Here is a 22,047-nt window from a genome sequence, read left to right on the forward strand (position 1 = left end):
CAGTTGTTGTGCCCTGTGATAGTGGCTGTCCTGCTATGTTGTTGTGCCCTGTGATGCAGTCAGTTGTTGTGCCCTGTGATAGTGGCTGTCCTGCTATGTTGTTGTGCCCTGTGATGCAGTCAGTTGTTGTGCCCTGTGATGCAGTCAGTTGCTGTGCCCTGTGATACAGTCAGTTGTTGTGCCCTGTGATACAGTCAGTTGTTGTGCCCTGTGATAGTCAGTTGTTGTGCCCTGTGATACAGTCAGTTGTTGTGCCCTGTGATACAGTCAGTTGTTGTGCCCTGTGATAGTGGCTGTCCTGCTATGTTGTTGTGCCCTGTGATGCAGTCAGTTGTTGTGCCCTGTGATACAGTCAGTTGTTGTGCCCTGTGATACAGTCAGTTGTTGTGCCCTGTGATACAGTCAGTTGTTGTGCCCTGTGATACAGTCAGTTGTTGTGCCCTGTGATACAGTCAGTTGTTGTGCCCTGTGATACAGTCAGTTGTTGTGCCCTGTGATACAGTCAGTTGTTGTGCCCTGTGATACAGTCAGTTGTTGTGCCCTGTGATACAGTCAGTTGTTGTGCCCTGTGATACAGTCAGTTGTTGTGCCCTGTGATACAGTCAGTTGTTGTGCCCTGTGATACAGTCAGTTGTTGTGCCCTGTGATACAGTCAGTTGTTGTGCCCTGTGATACAGTCAGTTGTTGTGCCCTGTGATACAGTCAGTTGTTGTGCCCTGTGATACAGTCAGTTGTTGTGCCCTGTGATACAGTCAGTTGTTGTGCCCTGTGATACAGTCAGTTGTTGTGCCCTGTGATACAGTCAGTTGTTGTGCCCTGTGATGCAGTCAGTTGTTGTGCCCTGTGATGCAGTCAGTTGTTGTGCCCTGTGATGCAGTCAGTTGTGCCCTGTGATACAGTCAGTTGTTGTGCCCTGTGATAGTGGCTGTCCTGCTATGTTGTAGTGCCCTATGATGCAGTCAGTTGTTGTGCCCTGTGTTAGTGGCTGTCCTGCTATGTTGTTGTGCCCTGTGATGCAGTCAGTTGTTGTGCCCTGTGATACAGTCAGTTGTTGTGCCCTGTGATACAGTCAGTTGTTGTGCCCTGTGATACAGTCAGTTGTTGTGCCCTGTGATACAGTCAGTTGTTGTGCCCTGTGATACAGTCAGTTGTTGTGCCCTGTGATAGTGGCTGTCCTGCTATGTTGTTGTGCCCTGTGATACAGTCAGTTGTTGTGCCCTGTCAGTTGTTGTGCCCTGTGATAGTGGCTGTCCTGCTATGGTGTAGTGCCCTATGATACAGTGCAGCAATGTAGAAGCCTCAAAGTGTTTGTCAATCAGATATGCATAATGCGTTGACCGTTATGCCCCCTACATATGTAGCCTGTGTGTGTGTTCTGTGCTCACTCATCAGATCTGTATAAATGTGTTTCTGTGGCTGTGTCTGTCAGGTATCTGAATGGGCGGTACGGCTCTGAGGACATAGTGAGGAAATGGGGGGAGAAGTACAGTGAAGTTTGTAACGCAATGGACATGGTGGGATTTCAGGAACAGGTAAGACCTCTCTGAAACTCTTTCTCATCCATCCGTTTGCAGTATGACAGCCATGAGGACATCTGAATCTGATTGATTGTAACTTTGTTGGACTAATTGGTTGATTGACTGATAAACAAATTGTTAGATGTTATTAACCAGTTGATAAATGACCAATTGATTGACTGACAGATGGACTGATTGTATATATGTACATGTTGTGTCATCAGGAGAAGGTAGACATGATGACTATCCTGGCAGGGATCCTGTCTTTGGGAAACATCATGTTTGAGCCCACAGAGACCGACGTGCTCAGGGTCACTGGCAAGTCCATGGGCTGGCTCAAAGCCACAGCTGTGAGTCTACATCCTCCTCCACTCCTTCTTTGCCATTATTTCTTTTGCTCAAGGAAATGGCTAGTCTGGCAGTATCAATTATTACGAACTTAAGAGGATGGTACTGCCAAACCAATAGATTCATGAATAAGCTAATAGAAATGGGTGGCTACAGAGTATATTTTGGGTTCTCGAGTGGGCCAGCGGTCTAAGGCACTGCATCTCAGTGCAAGAGGTGTCACTACAGACCCTGGTTCGATTCCAGGCTGTATCACAACCGGCCAGGATTGGGAGTCCCATAGGGCAAGCGCACAATTAGCTCGGCGTCGTTAGGGTTTGTCCGGGGAAGGCCGGCATTGTAAATAAGAATTTGTTCTTAACTGACTTGCCTAGTTAAATAAGATAAACATTTAATTCCATTTGGCCTCGTTTGGTAGCAGCTTCTGTTAACATATGCACTTTATTTATTGACCTGTTGGTGTTTTCTAAGATTACTTTAGGCATTTTCTCCCTTTTCCTCCATAAATGTTCATCAGTGGTATTGACATGGCAAAATATAAACTATAAGAACAGTTCCAATCAACAGTTTACAGTAGAAGAGTCATCTGATAGTGGTTTATACAGCAGAAAGAAGGGGTCCAGCGACTAAGCTAGGGGAAGAAACGGTTGATTATCACTCCTGAGCATACATGGTAAATACAAACAAGGGGATTTTTGAGGCAATCACTACAGTACTTTCTTTACAAAATCACCTCTGACCTTTCTAACATGGGCAGCTGCTGGCTCATGGAGACAGTTGTGACACTTTGTGTGTTCTTTTCAACTAGTTTGTGTGTCCATGATATTTAAACGTTCTACTGCGTCTGTTCGTTTGTGTATGCATAGATCCACATGCTATTTAAACAGGTGATCGTGTGTGTGCGTGCCTTCAATTTAAACAGGTGAATGATTGCACCCTGCTCCGCTGTCCCTCTTGATTAGCAGCCCTCCTAGGCCGGCAGTGGGCTGAGGCAACATCTGGCTAGCTTAGATAAGACACAGGGTCACGAGTGGCTATATTTGGAGTTTAATGGAGAGGTACTGCTCACGATGCTAGGTTAACCTCCACCTGACGCAGGATCAGCTGGTCTTTGCCCAGTTTTCATCGTCATCATTATGAGCAAAACATCTTCACAGATCTGGATACTGGGGGGATTTGGGTTCTCGCAACAGGTGTGATTAGGGCACATTAGCAATAGGGGTGAATAGGGCACGCTAGCAGCAGGGGTGATTAGGGCACGCTAGCAGCAGGGGTGATTAGGGCACGCTAGCAGCAGGGGTGATTAGGGCACGCTAGCAGCAGGGGTGATTAGGGCACATTAGCAATAGGGGTGAATAGGGCACGCTAGCAGCAGGGGTGATTAGGGCACGCTAGCAGCAGGGGTGATTAGGGCACGCTAGCAGCAGGGGTGATTAGGGCACGCAGGGGTGATTACGCAGCAGCAGGGGGTGATTAGGGCACGCTAGCAGCAGGGGTGATTAGGGCACGCTAGCAGCAGGGGTGATTAGGGCACGCTAGCAGCAGGGGTGATTAGGGCACGCTAGCAGCAGGGGTGATTAGGGCACGCTAGCTGCAGGGGTGATTAGGGCACGCTAGCAGCAGGGGTGATTAGGGACATACAAATGACTCTGGGGAAGTAGATGACGGATCATAAAGAATCATTGCCAAAATCCTGAAGTATCCCTTTTAATATTTGTGTGTTTGCCTTCTCAGGGTCAGTTTGGGGTGCAGGAGGAGGAGTTGCTGAGGAGTCTGACCTGTACTCTGTCTGTGACGAGAGGAGAAGCCATCCGCAGGCTGCACAACCAGCAGCAGGCCGAGGGTAAGGAGAAAAGCTCTGGTCCAAGATCCGCTTCCCTTACCACATCACCTTAGCCATTAGAAAGGAGGGCCTGAGTCCGTATTAACCACCATGGATACTAACTGTTGTTGTAGGGCCTCTGTCTGTCTGACCAACCACTGTAAATTGTATTGTATTTATTAAAGATCCTCATTAGTTCCTGCAAAGGCAGAAGCTACTCTTCCTTGGGTCCAGCAACATTAGGCAGTTATATATACCATTTTAAAATATTACATGACATTACATTTCATAGCACATTTAGTGTGTTCCCTCAGGCCACTAATCTACTACCACATATCTACAATACAAAATCCATATGTACGTGTGTGGAGTGAGTGTCTTATTGTGTGTGTCTCTCTTCAGTCTCTGCTGTTCCATATGGTGTTTAAATAAAAAAAAACTCTGATTCTACTGCTTGCATCAGTTACCTGATGTGGAATAGAGTTCCATGTAGTCATGGTTATATGTAGTACTGGGCGACTCCCATAGTCTGTTCTGGACTTGGGGATTTTGAAGAGACCTTTTGGTGGTATGTCCTGTGTGGTATGCATGGGTGTCTGAGCTGTGTGCTAGTAGTTCAAACACACCTCACTGCATTCAGCATGTCAACACTTCTTACAAAAACGATTAATGACGATGTCAATCCCTCCACTTTGAGCCATTAGAGATGTATAAAAAAAATATAAAAAAATGGACGTTCATATTATTGTTAGTTCTCTGTGTACATTTAAGGGCCAGTCGTGCTGCCCTCTTCTGAGTCAGTTGTAATTTTCCGATGTCCCTCTTTGTGGCACCTGACCACACGACTGAACAGTCAAGAGCCTTTAGGACCTGCCTTGTTGATATTGTTGTTAAAAAGGCAGAGCAGCACTTAATTATGGACTGACTTCTCCCCATCTTAGCTACTATTGTTTTGACTATGACAGTTTACAATCCAGGATTGCTCCTAGCAGTTTAGTCACCTCAACTTGCTCAATTTCCACATTATTTATTACAATATGTAGTTGCGGTTTAGTGAATGATTTGTCCAAAATACAATGCTTTTAGTTTTTGAAATGTTTAGGACTAACTTATTCCTTGCCACCCATTCCAAAACTAACTACAGCTCTTTAAGTGTTACAGTAATTTCAGTAGCTCATGTGTTGAGTCATCCGCATACATAGATACACTGGCTTTACTCAAGGCCAATGGCGTGTCATTAGTAAAGACTGAAAAAAGTAAGGGGCCTAGACAGCGCCCTGGGTAATTCCTGATTCCACCTGGATTATGTTGGAGCGGCTTCCATTAAAGAACATCTTCTGTGTTCTGTTAGACAACTCTTTATCCACAATATAGCATGGGGTGTAAAGCCATAACGCATACGTTTTTCTGTCAGAAGACTACGATCGATAATGTCAAAAGCCACACTGAAGTCTAACAGAACAGCTCCCACAATCTTTTTTTAACATAAATGTCTCTCAGCCAATCAGTCATTTGTCTAATGCCATGCTTGTTGAATGTCCTTCCCTATAAGCATGCTGAAAGTCTGTTGTCAATTTGTTTATAGTAAAATATAATTTTATCTGGTCAAGCATAGTTTTTTCTGAAAGTTTAAAAGGGTTGGTAACAGGCTGGTTGGTTGGCTATTAGAGCTAGTATTTTTGGTTAGCGGATTACTTTTGCTTCGTTCCAGGCTTGACTGCTTTGGCATCAATGGGAAAGAAAAGAATAAACTGAAGCTCAAAATAGATGACTATTAATCATGTTTTCAAGAGCACTTTACTCTTTTAATATGTTGTTGTTGTGTGTTTATCTACAGATGCCAGGGACTCCATTGCCAAAGTGGCTTATGGGAGAGTATTCGGCTGGATTGTCAGTAAAGTTAACGAACTGCTGGCTCCCAATGTTGACTTTGACGTTGAGCTGAATGAAATAGGTCCGTTTCAAGGGAAACTTTAAATGTAACAAAATTCCACAACTCTTTTTACGTTTTCGTCTTCTCAACCAGAGATGGTCAATGTCAGATTGACCATTCTTTTTTCTTGTTATATACTACAGGTATCCTTGACATTTTCGGGTTTGAGAATTTTGCCGTGAACCGTTTTGAGCAGCTCTGCATCAACCTGGCCAATGAACAGCTGCAGTACTTCTTTAACCACGTAAGTGTAAATATCAGTGCACAAAGAAGTAGCCGTGTCATCTTGGGTCCCTTAGAAGTGATTCTCTATTTAAGTCTCCTAAAATGACAGCCTGTAGGATTTGTTAACGTAAGACCCAAACACTTAAAAGAAACACGTGGTCAGCTTGTCTCTTTATTTAGGATTAGTAGAGGAACAGGAATCCAAACATAATCTGCAATTGGTTCTGCTTTTTGAAATGGCTATAAACGCCTATTAGTGTCTCTTTTTTTAAATGTTATTTTTCAGTGGAAGGCTTCAGAAAAACATGTCATTTTAGGTCAGCTGGCCTACAGTACATACAGTGAGCTCCAAAAGTATTGGGACAGTGCATTGTTTTCTTGTTGTTTTGGCTCTGTACTCCAGCACTTTGAATTTAAAATGATACAATGAATATTAGGTTAATGTGCAGACTATCAGATACCATGTTTATGGATATTCCTGAATTAGAAAGTTAGAGGTTTAAATATCCCCCCCCAAAAAAAAAACCCGCTAACCTCCCCTGTTATTGTATTGGTGAGAGGTTAGCATGTCTTGGGGTTATATTTGTGCATCTGTAACTTTCTCACTCATCATTATTCACAATTCATTCAGGATTATCTGTAATCGTGGTGGCATTCACATGAATGTAGAAGTGTTTAGAAACATATTCTATTCTGATTTACAATAAGTGTCTCAAATGACACTACATGATTTACCATTCATTTCTATCGGGCACAAAATAATCTGAAACAACCAAAATAAACAGCAAATGCATCCAACAAGTTTGTAGAGTCACAAGAATGATGTTATCATTGTGTGCTAGGAATATGGGACCAAATACTACACTTTTGATACACATAAGTGAGTTTGTACCAATACCTTAGTCCCCATGTTTTATGGGACCAATGTACAACAAGTGCTGTAATTTCTAAACAGTTTAACCAATATGGATGAAAATACCCTGAAATTAAAGCTGACATTTTGCACTTTAACCTCGTGGTCATTATATCATCTTTATTTCAAAGTGCTAGAGTACAGAGCCAAAACAACATGTGTCCCAATACTTTTGGAGCTCACTGTACTGTATGCATGGGATGCTGGAGTTAAAGAGGGTCGACTTGTACTAGTCACACTGCTGTGGACTACTCTCTGCTAGTAAACATTACAGTTTACCTTTGGGGCCTGTCCATTTGAGCACTGAATACATTTGGGTCAAATGCCATAGGAATCTGCTTATGATGATTTACTGCTGTCGGATCACTAGGGCCTCAGGGCTTCTGTTGGCGTTTTTGTGACTGAAGGCCACACACTATTGAATGTGCCATCTTCTCATGAAACGATTGGACAAAGCAGATTGATCCAATGAAAGATGTTCCCCTGTGACCAAAGCTCTTGTGAAAGAAACTGGAAATACCTGCTGTCCTTTTTGTTTTTAGTCATGCATGCGTCTTTGTATGCATTTGTCATCCTGCAGCACATCTTTCTGATGGAGCAGAATGAATACAAGGAAGAGGGCATCGAGTGGGAGACTATCTCCTTCAAAGACAACAAGCCTATCCTGGTAAAAAGACACAACCTACTTTTTTTCCCCCTCATCACTTACAGTAGTACTCTTTCCCCCTCATCACTTACAGTAGTACTCTTTCCCCCTCATCACTTACAGTAGTACTCTTTCCCCTCATCACTTACAGTAGTACTCTTTCCCCCTCATCACTTACAGTAGTACTCTTTCCCCCTCATCACTTACAGTAGTACTCTTTCCCCTCATCACTTACAGTAGTACTCTTTCCCCCTCATCACTTACAGTAGTACTCTTTCCCCCTCATCACTTACAGTAGTACTCTTTCCCCCTCATCACTTACAGTAGTACTCTTTCCCCCTCATCACTTACAGTAGTACTCTTTCCCCCTCATCACTTACAGTAGTACTCTTTCCCCCTCATCACTTACAGTAGTACTCTTTCCCCCTCATCACTTACAGTAGTACTCTTTTCCCCTCATCACTTACAGTAGTACTCTTTTTCTCCCCTCATCACTTACAGTAGTACTCTTTTTCTCTCTCAGCCTTTTTTGCATCCCCTTTCACTCTGTTTACCTCCCCCTCTCTCTCAGTAATAACACAGACAGGTTGTGTAAACCCACTGTGAGTCTGGCAGATATAAAAGAACGCAGACCCCAGGAAGGGGAAATGCTGACGGGGCAGTGTTCAGTCACATGCCAGTAGCTTAATAGGCACTTCAGCTTTCAGCCTGTGGCATCATCCTCTTGTCTATATAGAAGCATCTGGTGTCATTTGGCAGAAAATAGTGTCCCTGTCCATGGCTGAAGGTATGAGTAGAGCCTGTCTGTAAGTTATGGGATAAGATGGACACATTAGGAGTTGTGGGAAGAATTCTAACTCAAGTTAGGATTGGACCTAGAGCAAGTAATGCACAACCTGGATCCACAGGTAATTTGCTGTGTACCCACTCTGTCCTAATGCCTACTGAGCACTATACAACTTCAAGAGCATTTTACAGTGTAGGGGCCCTAGTCAATAAAAACCTGGAAACCTTGTTAACCAATCTTCAGGAAAACAAAATATTCTCCTTGTACTGTGAGAATTTTCTGTTTTAAAGTCATATGAAGTTGTGTACCATGTTTGTTTTACTCAGTTAACAATTGGCTAGATTAACCCAAATATGCATTTTCTCAATAGAATGTGTTTGTTTAGGTGTTTTTCCTTGTCTCGTATACAACTAATGTGTGTCTCTCCCACAGGACCTGATCCTTACTAAACCTATTGGGATACTTTCTCTCCTGGATGAGCAGAGTGCCTTTCCTCAGGTACTGTAGTGGTCTCCATACACCCATACATCTCTGTATTAATCAGGGATGGGCTTCTATTTCAATTCCACTCAATTCAGAAAGTACACCAAATTACAGAATTTCATTGTACTTCATTGTACTTCCTGAATTGACTGGAATTGAAATGAAATTGACCCCAACCCTGATATAAATGTTTGTGTATTAATTCTAATCTCTTTTCCCTATTTGTCCCCTAAGGCATCAGACAGAGACTTTGTGGACAAGTTGAACAGTAAATTTCAAAGCAGCCCCCACTATGAGGTGGTCCGGAGTCACAGACCCCTCTTCACTGTGGTTCACTATGCTGGGAAGGTGAGGTTACATACCTCCTTTATAATAGTACTTTATAATGCACTATGAGGTGGTCCGGAGTCACAGCCCCCTCTTCACTGTGGTTCACTATGCTGGGAAGGTGAGGTTACATACCTCCTTTATAATAGTACTTTATAATGCACTATGAGGTGGTCCGGAGTCACAGCCCCCTCTTCACTGTGGTTCACTATGCTGGGAAGGTGAGGTTACATACCTCCTTTATAATAGTACTTTATAATGCACTATGAGGTGGTCCGGAGTCACAGCCCCCTCTTCACTGTGGTTCACTATGCTGGGAAGGTGAGGTTACATACCTCCTTTATAATAGTACTTTATAATGCACAATGAGTATTGATATAGGCCATTTATAAGCTATTGTTTAGAACTACACTTATACTACATTATGACTGCATAATAACTCATTGAGTGTGTTTATGAAGCATTGTAGATATGGACTTCAAATGAAGTGTAAGTGTTCTGTACTTCCTGTGTCCAGGTCCAGTATAATGGAGGAGGCTTCCTAGAGATGAACCGAGATACCATCCCAGCCAGCATCAGAGACCTCTTCATCAACAGTGTCACCCCTCTACTCAGTGTCCTTTTTGCCGGTACGTGAGGCCATCTGAATGTGTCCGTGTTCTACAGCTCTTCGTTTAGCCAGAAAGGAACCAGTCTATGGCTTTGTTTTTATTTTCTGATGCAATCTCTTATTTGTCTTTTTGCACAGTGATTTGTCAAACTGTAGCTATTAAATCAGTGTACACATGCTTGACATGAATCAGAGCTGATACACAATGACGTTTGCTGGTTCCCAATGAGAGCTTGTGGACAAATACACCTCTTAGAAAATGATGTAGTACGGATTTATAAATAATAAATGCTTACTCTTATCTGAACACACCACCATACATGTACAGCCTGTGGTTAGTTTGAGCATTGTTCTCGTTTAAAACATTGATCACAGTCTGTCTGGCATCTCATATCTAATATTCATATGATTTATATTTGATGTATCTTCAGCCACAATCTCCAGGACAGGGACCTTGATGCCACGCAAAGCAAAGGTCAGCATTGTAGATCACAAATCCAGTGATGTTTTTAATTTTTTTATGACAGTTTCTGTAGAATAATTATTGGTAACTAACAGCAAGGCCATATTTGGACCTTTCTTACAGTACAAGTCAGAGGCATAAAGTGGATTTTTGGGGCGGGGTTTAAAGGATGTTAATATTTTTTCCTTTAGGTCATGCAAAAGGCAAATGACAACTTTAACTCAACTAGGAAACAGTCGGTGGGGGCCCAGTTTAAGGTAAGATGGAAGTTGACTCTATCTAGCACATCTGGCTTTATAAACCTCTTATTTCTGAGCATTTGGTTTCATAATGTCTGAGCACTAAGTATGAACCAAACTGATAATCCTAAATATGCCTACCTATAGACTGGACTGCTGTAAAATAAAGATGCACAGATACGTTAGTCATCTCCACAATGTGTATGTGTGTCTTCCTTGCAGCACTCTCTGGCTGTGCTGATGGAGAAGATGTTTGTGGCCAGTCCTCACTTTGTTCGCTGCATCAAACCTAACGGCAACAAGCTTCCTGACATGGTGGACAACAAAAGGGTCATGGACCAGGTGAGAACCAATATATCATATCCTTTCAGATACTGCACTGTTCATATCTACCTTACACTGAAGATTAACCAGGTATCATCCACTGCTTTAGTATTTCCCCTAGTTTTGTGGATTACTTCCTGGGAAGGGTGCACAAGCCTACTGATACAACACCAGTACGTTTGTGCCCTCAACGTTTAACCCTTTTTCAGAATCCTCTATCCTTTCAAAAGCTAAGCAAAGGTGCATTACAAAAGCTATGTGAACGGTGCATAATTGTCAGTGCTAAAAGTTATATCTATAACACAGTATTGATCCTAAGAGTGTAGATTGAGTGAACTTCAGAGTCAGGGTTGTGTTCAATAGGCACGAAATGGAAGAAATCGGACTGAACTTGACCAATAATAAACGCGTGTTTTCCTTTTCCGTAGCTAAATGTTTTGCTCCGGTGTGTCCTAATGAACATTACTCAGTCCCCAGTATGGCAATCAGGGGTTGACTAAGCAGCAGCAGTAACCGGGTCTAGGTCAGGGCCATAGGGGGCCCGCCCTACCTTACCTCCTTGCCTGTCCAAAAAACATATTGAAATATTGATCTTTATTTGACTGAGACGCGCCGACAAAGACTCATCAATCTCAGATAAAGCATCCGTGCCCATCTTTCTCAGTATGTGTTGACCATGCATCTGATTCTGTCTGGACCAAAAGAGTATGGCATACTATTTCTACATATACAGAGGGGTGCTGTTTCGCTCACTAAGATGCTTTCTCCGGTGAGAGTTTCAGCAGAGGGGAAGAGGCGAAGCAAGCGGGTGGGCTCGCTCGCGCCAAAATCTGTCCAGAATATTTTATGGGCATAATATGCAGACCTAAAGCTTGTCGCCTGCGTTCCCGCCTTTGGGACAACGTCTCCTATTGTTAGGGTGGAGACATGAGCATATTATCGTTATATACAGAGCTCTGGTTTCAGACTCTTGTGAAAGGAAAGTTGGCAAGTGCACAGTGCACTGTTAGGATAATGGCTTCTGATGTTTTGCCAAAATTCTAGAATTCCTACGGTCTAAATAAAAACATTCAAAGTACTTCCTCCAGAATGTGCTCAGTGGTCTCCTGACAATTCATGTGCCTTCATGGTTTCCTTTATGGGTGTTTGCCCTTTTGATTGTTCTTTTATTATTTTTTAAATGAATCAATTCCCCATTACATATGTCACCAGTAGGCCCAGTAAATATAGTGTTAATCCTCAGTCATTTGATTCGTCATTTACTGTTCTCTTTCTCAGAGTGGAAAAATTGTTCACAACCTGCTACGCTTGTGAGAAACACAGTGCCCATTTGGCAATGTATGATTTCCGATTGTCTTAACTCACCGCGTCCACCACTAATAAGCTGAGCTTCTCGCAAATGTTTTATTCACCTCACACAGTAACCTCACAACTTAACTTCTTTGAGACTGGGGGGCAGTATTGAGTAGCTTGGATGAAGATGCCCAGAGTAAACTGCCTGCTACTCAGGCCCAGTTGCAAATATATGCATATTATTAGTAGATTTGGATTGAAAACACTCTGAAGTTTCTGAAACTGTTTGAATGATGTCTGTGAGTATAACAAAACTCATATGGCAGGCAAAAAAAGTCATTGCCTATCGAACATACGGTGTCTATGGGGTCATATTGCACTTCCTAAGGCTTCCACTAGATGTCAACAGTCTTTAGAACCTTGTTTGATGCTTCTCCTGTATGGAGGGGGGAATGAGAGCGTCATGGGTCTGGGTCTGCCAGAGTGCCATGAGCTGACCACGCTCGTTCACGTGAGAGTTAGCTTGCGTTCCACTGCATTTCTACAGACAAAGGAATTCTCCGGTTGAAACATTATTGAAAATTTGTGATAAAAACATCCAAAAGATTGATTCAATACTTCGTTTGACATGTTTCTACGGACTGTAACAGAACTGCTCGTGCCTCATGAATTTGGATTACTGGGCTAAACACGTGAACAAAAAGGAGGTATTTGGACATAAATTGACTTTATCGAATAAAACAAACATTTATTATGGTACTAGGATTCCTTGGAGTGCATTCTGATGAAGATTATCAAAGGTAAGTGAATATATATATAATGCTATTTCTGATTTTGTTGACTCCACAACACGATGGATATCTGTATGGCTTGTTTTGTTGTCTGAGAGCTGTACTCAGATTATTGCGTAGTGTGCTTTTTCGGTAAAGTTTTTAAAAAATCTGACAGCGGTTGCATTAAGGAGAAGTGGATCTAAAATTCCATGCATAACACTTATCTTTAAAAAAAAAAATTAGCCCCTTTTTCTCCCCAATTTCGTGGTATCCAATTGTTAGTAGCTACTATCTTGTCTCATCTTTACAACTCCCGTACGGGCTCGGGAGAGACGAAGGTCGAAAGTTATGCGTTCTCCGATACCCAACCAAGCCGCACTGCTTCTTAACACAGCGCGTATCCAACCCAGAAGCCAGCCGCACCAATGTGTTGGAGGAAACACCGTGCACCTGGCAACCTTGGTTAGCGTGCACTGCACCCGGCCCGCCACAGGAGTCGCTGGTGCACAATGAGACAAGGATATCCCTACCGGCCAAACCCTCCCTAACCTGGACAACGCTGGGCCAATTGTGCGTCGCCCCACGGACCTCCTAGTTGCGACATAGGTGAACCCAGAGTCTCTGGTGGCACAGCCCTTAACCACTGCGCCACCCGGGAGGCCCTAACACTTGTATCTTTTAGCAATGTTTATTATGAGTATTTCTGTAAATTGATGTGGCTCAAAATCACCAGATGTTTTGGAACTACTGAACGTAACGCGCCAATGTAAACTGAGATTTTTGGATATAAATATTAACTTTATCGAACAAAACATACATGTATTGTGTAACATGAACTCCTATGAGTGTCATCTGATGAAGATCATCAAAGGATAGTGATTCATTTTATCTCTATTTCTGCATTTTGTGACTCCTCTCTTTGGCTGGAAAAATGTCTGTGCTTTTCTGTGACTAGGTACTGACATAACATAATCCTTTGGTGTGCTTTCGTCGTAGAGCCTTTTTGAAATCGGACACTGTGGCTGGATTTACAACAAGTTTATCTTTGAAATGGTATGAAATACTTGTATGTTTGAGAAATTTTAATTATGGGATTTCTGTTTTGAATTTGGCGCCCTGCACTTTCACTGGCTGTTGTTAAGGTGGGATGCTACCTTTCTGAATATCCTAGAGAGGTTAAAACATACTTTGCAAATGGATCAATGTGTCCATATGGCAGAGACTGGTGCTCTCGCCTTAGTTGAATTGATATATTTTTAAATCATTTTACTTCAGATTTGTATGATTAACCACGTGACAATGATTTTGAGAAACGAGAATGTTCTGTGAAAAAATGTGCACGCCTATTTAAATCAAAGGCCCGTCCAACGGATTCATTCTGCTGCCAGCCCTGGGACTAGGTACTAGGTTAGTGGGTCAGTGTGTGACTGTCTGATGATGTTCATAGGAAGTGGATTTGGCCCCAGGGGAGGGTTAGTATAGCCCTGATGGCACAATGAGGCCGGTCAATACTCTGCCCTGTCAGTGAACACTGCTGTCTAGTCTGACACCAGGGGTCTTTCTTCCCTCGCCTCTCCTCCTCATCTGTAGTGCTTTTTAATTTGTTTGTCTAGGGCTGAACTGATAAAACAGTACAATGCAGTATTGGCGGGTGGGTGGACAATAGTCAAACTGGAACTATTGTTAATGAATTACTGTGAATAGTCTGTTAAAGCTGATTTTAAGGTCTTTCTCATTACATATGTGGGTCATTCCACCAATAGGGTGACTTTTGAGATGTGTAACTTGGTAAATATTATTTTTATTTCACAATGTTTACATTCCGTCATAAAGAGCACATGTTCAACTTCGTTAAAAAAACACATTTTCCCATCTCAAGAGGTAAAAAAAAAAAAAGGAAGTGCCAAATGTAACAGGGTTGACTATTTTTAAATGATTAATAAATCCCCTTGTGACAGGGGGAATGGAAGCTTGGTGTGTGCAACAGGGAATAATTTTAAATCATTTCTAGCCGGTCTGTCTATGGGTAACAGGGTTGACGTGTTTTAAATGATTAATAAATCCCCTTGTGACACGGGGAATGGAAGCTTGGTGTGTGCAACAGGGAATAATTTAAATGCAAGTTTAAAGCATTTCTAGCCGGTCTGTCTATGGGTAACAGGGTTGACGTGTTTTAAATGATTAATAAATCCCCTTGTGACAGGGGGAATGGAAGCTTGGTGTGTGCAACAGGGAATAATTTAAATGCAAGTTTAAAGCATTTCTAGCCGGTCTGTCTATGGGTAACAGAGTTGACGTGTTTTGCTGGGTCCACTCCGTTTACCTCCACAAAACACCAGGAAATGGCCAGGTAGAGTAGAACCAGCTCATCTGCTTTTACTGTATGATTTATTGAACTATTAAGCAATTATTTAAAAAATAGTTTTACCATATTAAAATGAGAGTTCAGATGTAAATCAATCAATAATCACATGAATTAAGTAATCATCTTCAGAAATTACTTTGTCAAAGCAACAAAATAACCAAGGCTTTACGATGATGAAACTTGGATACATGTTTGGGTTAAGTGGGTTAAAATCTTCCTGGAAGTGAAGATGGCTTCTTTAAATGAAATAATTTCAAAGGATGTTTTATTAATTTGTTGAATTCTCCATGTGGTCTATATTAAAGGACACTTCATTTAATATAACAGGCTTTTACAATTCGATATTCGTGCTCAATTTCTACTTAAAATATCAAAGGCATGCAAAAGGCACTATGTTTGTGGCACAACCCATGTATGTGGTTATAGGGGCATAATATACAGATTTTTACAATGTTCATCATTGAGATCTCTGTGCTGTAGATCTATTGCCCTCCATAAGTTAGACTAGTTAAAGACTAGTTCAAGACTAGCCAAAATAGTTATCATTCTGGAGCTGCTTGGCCATCTGTGGTTTGTGCGTTTTAAACAATAATCATCATAACGGTGCATTATGTTACATCGCCACCTGCTGTTCAGCCTTGAGATTGCATTTAGTTTCAAATAAGTCCAGTAGGTCCCTAATATGGCCATCGGTAACACCTGATTCTGTTTGGTCTCTGTGGAACATATTCAAATGGTAACTAAGAAAAATTACATATTTTCCAGCTAAGATACAACGGCCTGCTGGAAACCATCAGGATACGAAGAGATGGCTTCTCCTGGCGACCCTCATTCAAAGAATTTGCTCAGAGGTGTGTGTGTGTGTGTGTGAATTTATATATTTTTATCAAACTTTGCATTATTTGTATAATTTGTATTATTTGTATATTAATCTTGACCAACACATAAACTTGTATGCATGATATTTCTGTACACGGCCGTTGTATTTTCGCTGCACCATGCTAAACTCTCGGTCTTCAGATATAACATTCTGCTGATCAAGCCAGATTTACCACTAACCAAGGAAAGGTATGTATAAAGACACTTGCTCTCATTCCAGCGATTTAAAAAAGATGACATGCATCAACGTCCATTTGAGATATCAAACAGATCTTTGTAGCTGTGTTTTGTTACATCTTATCAAATGTAACCTGTGTGGTTTGTGGGTCTTTTTCAGCTGCTTGTCCATCCTCAACACGACTGCGATACATGGCTGGAAGTGTGGGTAAGTCTACAGTAGTTGCTTTTGTTGTGTTAAATTAATTGGCAATCGGTCCTAGAAGTCTAACTTACATACGCCTGAATCTCCCTGTATAAATATATATTGTTATAATATGTCCGTTCATCAACGCATGTCATTCAGGCTATACTCATCAGATGTTTCATGTGTTTACGCTAGACGTAATAGTGTTGATAAGATTTAAGTTTCAAGACATTTAGGTTAGCTGCCTCCTAGATTCCAACATTCAATTTCAAGTCTTATAAAACTCAATCAGTCAAGTGAAAATCAGTCTGTCAAAAGCAGCTCATTCTTCAGTTAACAGGTTAGCGTTGTCATTGGCTTCAAATCAAATTTTATTTGTCACCTACACATGATTAGCAGATGTTAATGCGAGTGTAGCGAAATGCTTGTCCTTCTAGTTCCGACAATGCAGTAATAACCAACGAGTAACCTAACAATTCCACAACTACTACCTTATACACACAAGTGTAAAGGGATAAATAATATGTACATAAAGATATATGAATGAGTGATGGTACAGAGCGGCATAGGCAAGATGTAGTAGATGGTATAGAGTACAGTATATACATATGAGATGAGTAATGTAGGGTATGTAAACATTATATTAAGTGGCATTGTTTAAAGTGGCTAGTGATACATTTTTTACATCAATTTCCATTATTAAAGTGAGCAGGAGTTGAGTCAGTGTGTTGGCAGCAGCCACTCAATGTTAGTGATGGCTGTTTAACAGTCTGATGGCCTTGAGATAGAAGCTGTTTTTCAGTCTCTCGGTTCCTGCTTTGATGCACCTGTACTGACCTCGCCTTCTGGATGATAGCGGGGTGAACAGGCAGTGGCTCGGGGGATTGTTGTCCTGGATGATAGCGGGGTGAACAGGCAGTGGCTCGGGGGATTGTTGTCCTGGATGATAGCGGGGTGAACAGGCAGTGGCTCGGGGGATTGTTGTCCTGGATGATAGCGGGGTGAACAGGCAGTGGCTTTGTACTGGGAGGTCAGCTCAGGGTTTATATTGAGTAGGGGTCTTTATCTCAGTTACACTCTTTCACCCTCTCGGTCCCCAGCTCCTGCTTTCTACTGCTGTGTTGTTCTTTAGAAATGTCCCAAAGTTATGAATGTGGATGAATGATTACTGGAGTTAAGTGGTAATCTCAATCTATCTCGACTATAACAGTGCTCCATGCAACAATTCCCCCTGCAAATAGTACTTAATATCTATGAACACTGTTCAAACATCCTCTCTCACTATGGCAGGTCGTCTCGTCTGTTCTTTAAGTACTGGCACCAGGAGGAGTTGTCCAGGCTGTTGGAGAGACTGGGCAAAGCTGCACTTGTCATCCAGAAAAGTGAGGGTCACTCATCAATAGTATCTGGAACATAGTCTCTCAAATGTCTGTCAAACCGCTTCATTGGCCTCTGTGATGTTACTGCTTTTAAACTCAGGCCTGAGGCTAGAAAACCTTGCAGGTAAGTAGATTAGGTAGATGACGTTGACATTGTTGAATCATGTCCCATCATGATGTATTTCAGACATTGCCATCGGCACCTTACTTGCTGTTTTAAGTGCTACCTGCAGTATTTGTTGCAACTCCCCACAGCCCTGCAAGATGGATGATAGTTTCCCTGTTATACTGTCTGGTATCTTGATTTCAAGGCCTGTAATGACTGTTGTGTCATTTTGTGTCGGAATGTGATTCTTTTCCATGTCATTCAGTAGTAATGTAGTAATCTCTCTTCACTGTATCTCCCCCTCTGGCTCTCTGTTCACATGGTCTCTGTTGCTGTGTTCTGCAGACTACCTCTCTCTGCGCTACAGGAGGAAGTACCTGTCCCTACTGTTGGAGGTGAGCAGACAGAGGCAGGCTCAGAGAGCGAGGGAGGAGCAGCTAGAGGAGAACAAGAGTAAGTAGAAGGAATATCGCTTTTTTTCTCTTTTGCCCTCTCATCTCACTCTTGCTCACCTTCCCTCCAATCCCCTACTTGTTCTCTTTCTCCCTACCACTGTTCTATTTTTGCTCTTGACCTCTTTACCCCTCAACCCTCTCTCTCTACCCCTCTACATGCTTGTTGTCAAAGACATTTCTGTATGATGTCTTGAATATTTCAGCACTGTAAGGATCCTTGTCACTCAACATATGCAGCCCTATTAGTGCTGTATCAACAGTATTGTGTGTGTGTGTCTCAGGGCCCGTCTCTCCACCCGTGCCCCTACCCAGGAGGAAGAAGCCTCAGCCCCGGCCTCGCTCCATCATGCCCACAGCTGCCCACCTGGCCCCTGTCCCCCGGCCCCGCAACAAACAGTTTGAGGTGGGCCATATTGAAATGAATTTATGTTGGATAACAGACATACAAAAACAATGTGGACCCAGAGGGCATCACTTGAAAGTATTATTTAAAATGCTTGTTTCCAAAGTGGTCCTCGACGGTACATTTCTACACTCAAGACCCTGGTAACCTTTGAATTAATTTGAAACAGTGAAAAGTAATTTTCACAAAGTAATCTCATGTTTAGTCTCTCGATCTCTGGTGCTAGCTAGCCCATAGACAGCATGTTAGTTGAAACCTGCTATTGACTGATCTTGTACCCTTCGACAATCGCCCTCCCACACTTTCCTCTGACATCCCCTCCTACTCTCTGATGACTAAGGCCTAGATTCAATCAAATCAAGCGTTGGAGTTGTCCAATAGGTGAGCTGCTGCTCTTCATCATTGTCATAAAGCCTAAAGTGTCCCACTCAAGTTAGAAGTTCAGAACAGGAAAGTGTAGGCTATATAGAAATAAAGACACTCAAATAAAAATTCATTAAACTAAATAATGAGGATTTCTATCAGCCTAATTGAGGTGTAGATTACATCTCATATGCAGTGTTTGAACTTGTAAACCAGGCTGTATGGGATTTATCTTATTACGATTCCATGTAGCCAATGGCAATGTCCGCTTTAGGTATAATTCTAGGAGCTGCTTATGGATTGGTCAGCTGTAACACAGTTCCGACACCGCCAAAACAACCACTATGCGGATGTTGGTTAATGGGATCTGATTGAATAGAACCCTAAACTGAGCCCTAAGATTGACCCTATACGGTTCCCTCGGTCTCTCCCAGGCCACTCCCTTTGACAACCTGGAGGTGCACAGTGAGCTGGCTGAGCTGATGGGCCAGGTGGGGGGAGAGGAGCGGGCCAGGGAGAGGAGCAAGAAGAGAAGGGACAACATCCGCTGGTTCAAGGAGACGCAGGCCCGCAAGGTGGTCCGCAACGGTGCCTTCCCCTGCTGGTTCCATGGCATGATAACACGTAGGTCAGTAAGACAGGACCACACACACACACACACACACACACACACACACACACACACACACACACACACACACACACACACACACACACACACACACACACACACACACGCACAGAGCATATGTTTTACCATCCTTGTGGGGACCTAAAATTGATTGACATTAAAAATCCTATTTTCCAAACGTTAAACCTAACCCTAATTGTAACCCAAACTCCTAAGTCCCCACGAGGGAGAATTGCCCTTGTTTTACTGTCCAGTACCAACGAGGATAGTAATACACACTTCAGACTTAATTCTGTCAGATTTCAGGGTGGTTTTAAACGCACTGTGTATGTCTCCTCTCCAGACAAGCGGAGGATCTGATGACAGACAAGCCTGTAGGCTGCTTCCTGATTCGTGTAGGACAGAGCCGGGAGGGCTACACACTAACATACAAGTAAGACTACGGATGACAATCTGGATCCAAATGACCTTCCCCTACTGGGTCTGGTTCTCATCACATCACATTAGATCAGTGGTCACCTTGAGGAAGGGTGCAGTTAAGTGTATTTGAAAGGGGTTGATAGACGAGGAGAAACAAGAACAGAAGACAGGGTTGTGTTCAGTAGGCAGTAAACGTTTTGATATAGATGTGGAATGGGGAGGTACTAACTGAACTTGTCCCCATTAGAGGGATTTTTGTTTTTCGTTCAATTGTTTTACTACAGTGTGCTGAAAACGACCCGGCGCTATAGCGTGAGATATAAGACATTAAACCCCTAACTCCTGTCTGACCGATATGTACCCTTTACCCTCTGTCCTCTCCATCTGTCCGATGTCAGGGGGGCAAACCGCTGTAGGCACTACATGATTGAGATTCAGTCCAACGGGAAGTATGTGATCCTGGGGGAGGATAAAGCCCACCCCTCCCTGCCTGACCTGGTGCAGCACCACAGCCGGGTGGGCATCAAGCCCTTCAACGAGCTGCTCACCACCTCCTGTGGACAGGTCAGCGCTTGCACCCCTTTAGGGTCTGGCTCCTGTGGAATATACTCACTGTTGGCACAGGCTCTGGCAGGACCTGTGTGTAATACTGTACATTAAGAATGGATAATCAAACATGTCTGCTGTTCCAGACATGTGACCACAATACAGACTACGAGGACTTGAAGTGCCTGGATCACCTGGCCGTGGTTGACCGCAGGAGCACCGTTCATGGGGAAGGAGGGCGAGTCGAGCCCGGATCAGGTCCACCTGGAGTTCCAGCAGCTCTTCCTGCCTCCGGGGCAGAACCCCGCCCTGGAGGCCCAGAGACCCCCTGTCCTCAGGCGGATATCTGACCGCAGACACCGGGCCGAGGCTGAAGGAGGAGGGGAGGCCCTGGGAGGGAAGCTCAGAGATGGGGAGAGAGGAAGAGCGTGGGGAGATGAGCGGGACCGCAAGAGCAGGCCCTTTCCCCCGGTTGTATCCTTCCATCCGATTGGCTATGAGGGAGATCCAGCAGATCCAACAGGTGAGAGGAAAGGGAAGAGGGTGGATAAGATGGGAGACTTAATATGTTCAATGATAAGGTGATGGGTCATTAAAGTCTAAACTATATGTCCAATTTTTAAAGGGATACTTCAGGATTTTGACAATGAAGCCCTTTCATCTACTTCCCTAGAGTCTGATTAACTTGTGGAAAACATTTTTATGTCTCTGCACAGAGATGAAAATGGTATCCAAGAGTTCAACTGACTCTGGGGAAGTCTATAAAGGCCAAAATCCCGAAGTATCCTTTTAATGCTGGATCCAGTCAGTCATCATTTCTCAGTTTCAGCTAATTTCTCAATAAAATTACACAAACATCTTCTTGGAATGTCAGGGTCTATGTAACTGGCTGGGCACATCTGGTCTATCGCTAGAACTGGGTCAGTTACATCTGCGTATAGATGGCAGTCAGTATATGGTGTTAAACCATTAAAATAGCTACACTGTAGGCCTATTCTTTAAAACTTGTCATGACGCAACATACAACTTCATTATTCACTATTATCAAATGGGCTTTTTGAATTTATACAATGTAGGTTGAACCCTGTCTTTTGTGTTCTTCCAACCCAGATCATAGGTTGAACCCTGTCTTTGTTTTCTTCCAACCCAGATCATAGGTTGAACCCTGTCTTTTGCTTTCTTCCAACCCAGATCATAGGTTGAACCCTGTCTTTGTTTTCTTCCAACCCAGATCATAGGTTGAACCCTGTCTTTGTTTTCAGGTTGAACCCTGTCTTTTTTGTTTTCTTCCAACCCAGATAGGTTGAACCCTGTCTTTGTTTTCTTCCAACCCAGATCATAGGTTGAACCCTGTCTTTGTTTTCTTCCAACCCAGATCATAGGTTGAACCCTGTCTTTGTTTTCTTCCAACCCAGATCATAGGTTGAACCCTG

General features: G+C 42.9%; 1 protein-coding gene across 4 annotated transcripts in view; it reads left to right on the forward strand.

The window, feature by feature from the left end:
* LOC124007021 (unconventional myosin-VIIa-like) overlaps window positions 1–22,047 on the forward strand; it is a 49,346-nt gene that overhangs the window by 24,489 nt on the left and 2,810 nt on the right. For 3 of the 4 annotated variants that reach the window (XM_046317262.1, XM_046317263.1, XM_046317264.1), the window contains 22 exons: window positions 1,430–1,532; window positions 1,742–1,867; window positions 3,600–3,708; window positions 5,525–5,641; window positions 5,764–5,864; window positions 7,339–7,425; window positions 8,624–8,689; window positions 8,909–9,022; window positions 9,519–9,630; window positions 10,043–10,086; window positions 10,266–10,331; window positions 10,536–10,655; window positions 15,834–15,919; window positions 16,089–16,136; window positions 16,285–16,332; window positions 17,602–17,693; window positions 18,142–18,249; window positions 18,533–18,654; window positions 19,452–19,645; window positions 19,992–20,081; window positions 20,467–20,632; window positions 20,761–21,137. In XM_046317262.1, coding sequence (XP_046173218.1) covers window positions 1,430–1,532; window positions 1,742–1,867; window positions 3,600–3,708; window positions 5,525–5,641; window positions 5,764–5,864; window positions 7,339–7,425; window positions 8,624–8,689; window positions 8,909–9,022; window positions 9,519–9,630; window positions 10,043–10,086; window positions 10,266–10,331; window positions 10,536–10,655; window positions 15,834–15,919; window positions 16,089–16,136; window positions 16,285–16,332; window positions 17,602–17,693; window positions 18,142–18,249; window positions 18,533–18,654; window positions 19,452–19,645; window positions 19,992–20,081; window positions 20,467–20,632; window positions 20,761–20,964 — 2,323 coding nt within the window. In that variant the 3' untranslated portion in view covers window positions 20,965–21,137. Of the gene's footprint in view, window positions 1–1,429; window positions 1,533–1,741; window positions 1,868–3,599; window positions 3,709–5,524; window positions 5,642–5,763; window positions 5,865–7,338; window positions 7,426–8,623; window positions 8,690–8,908; window positions 9,023–9,518; window positions 9,631–10,042; window positions 10,087–10,265; window positions 10,332–10,535; window positions 10,656–15,833; window positions 15,920–16,088; window positions 16,137–16,284; window positions 16,333–17,601; window positions 17,694–18,141; window positions 18,250–18,532; window positions 18,655–19,451; window positions 19,646–19,991; window positions 20,082–20,466; window positions 20,633–20,760; window positions 21,138–22,047 lie in introns of those variants that run through there. The other variant, XM_046317266.1, reaches the window with a different exon arrangement.

This window comes from Oncorhynchus gorbuscha, linkage group LG20, assembly GCF_021184085.1.
Source record: "Oncorhynchus gorbuscha isolate QuinsamMale2020 ecotype Even-year linkage group LG20, OgorEven_v1.0, whole genome shotgun sequence".
NCBI lineage: Eukaryota > Metazoa > Chordata > Actinopteri > Salmoniformes > Salmonidae > Oncorhynchus > Oncorhynchus gorbuscha.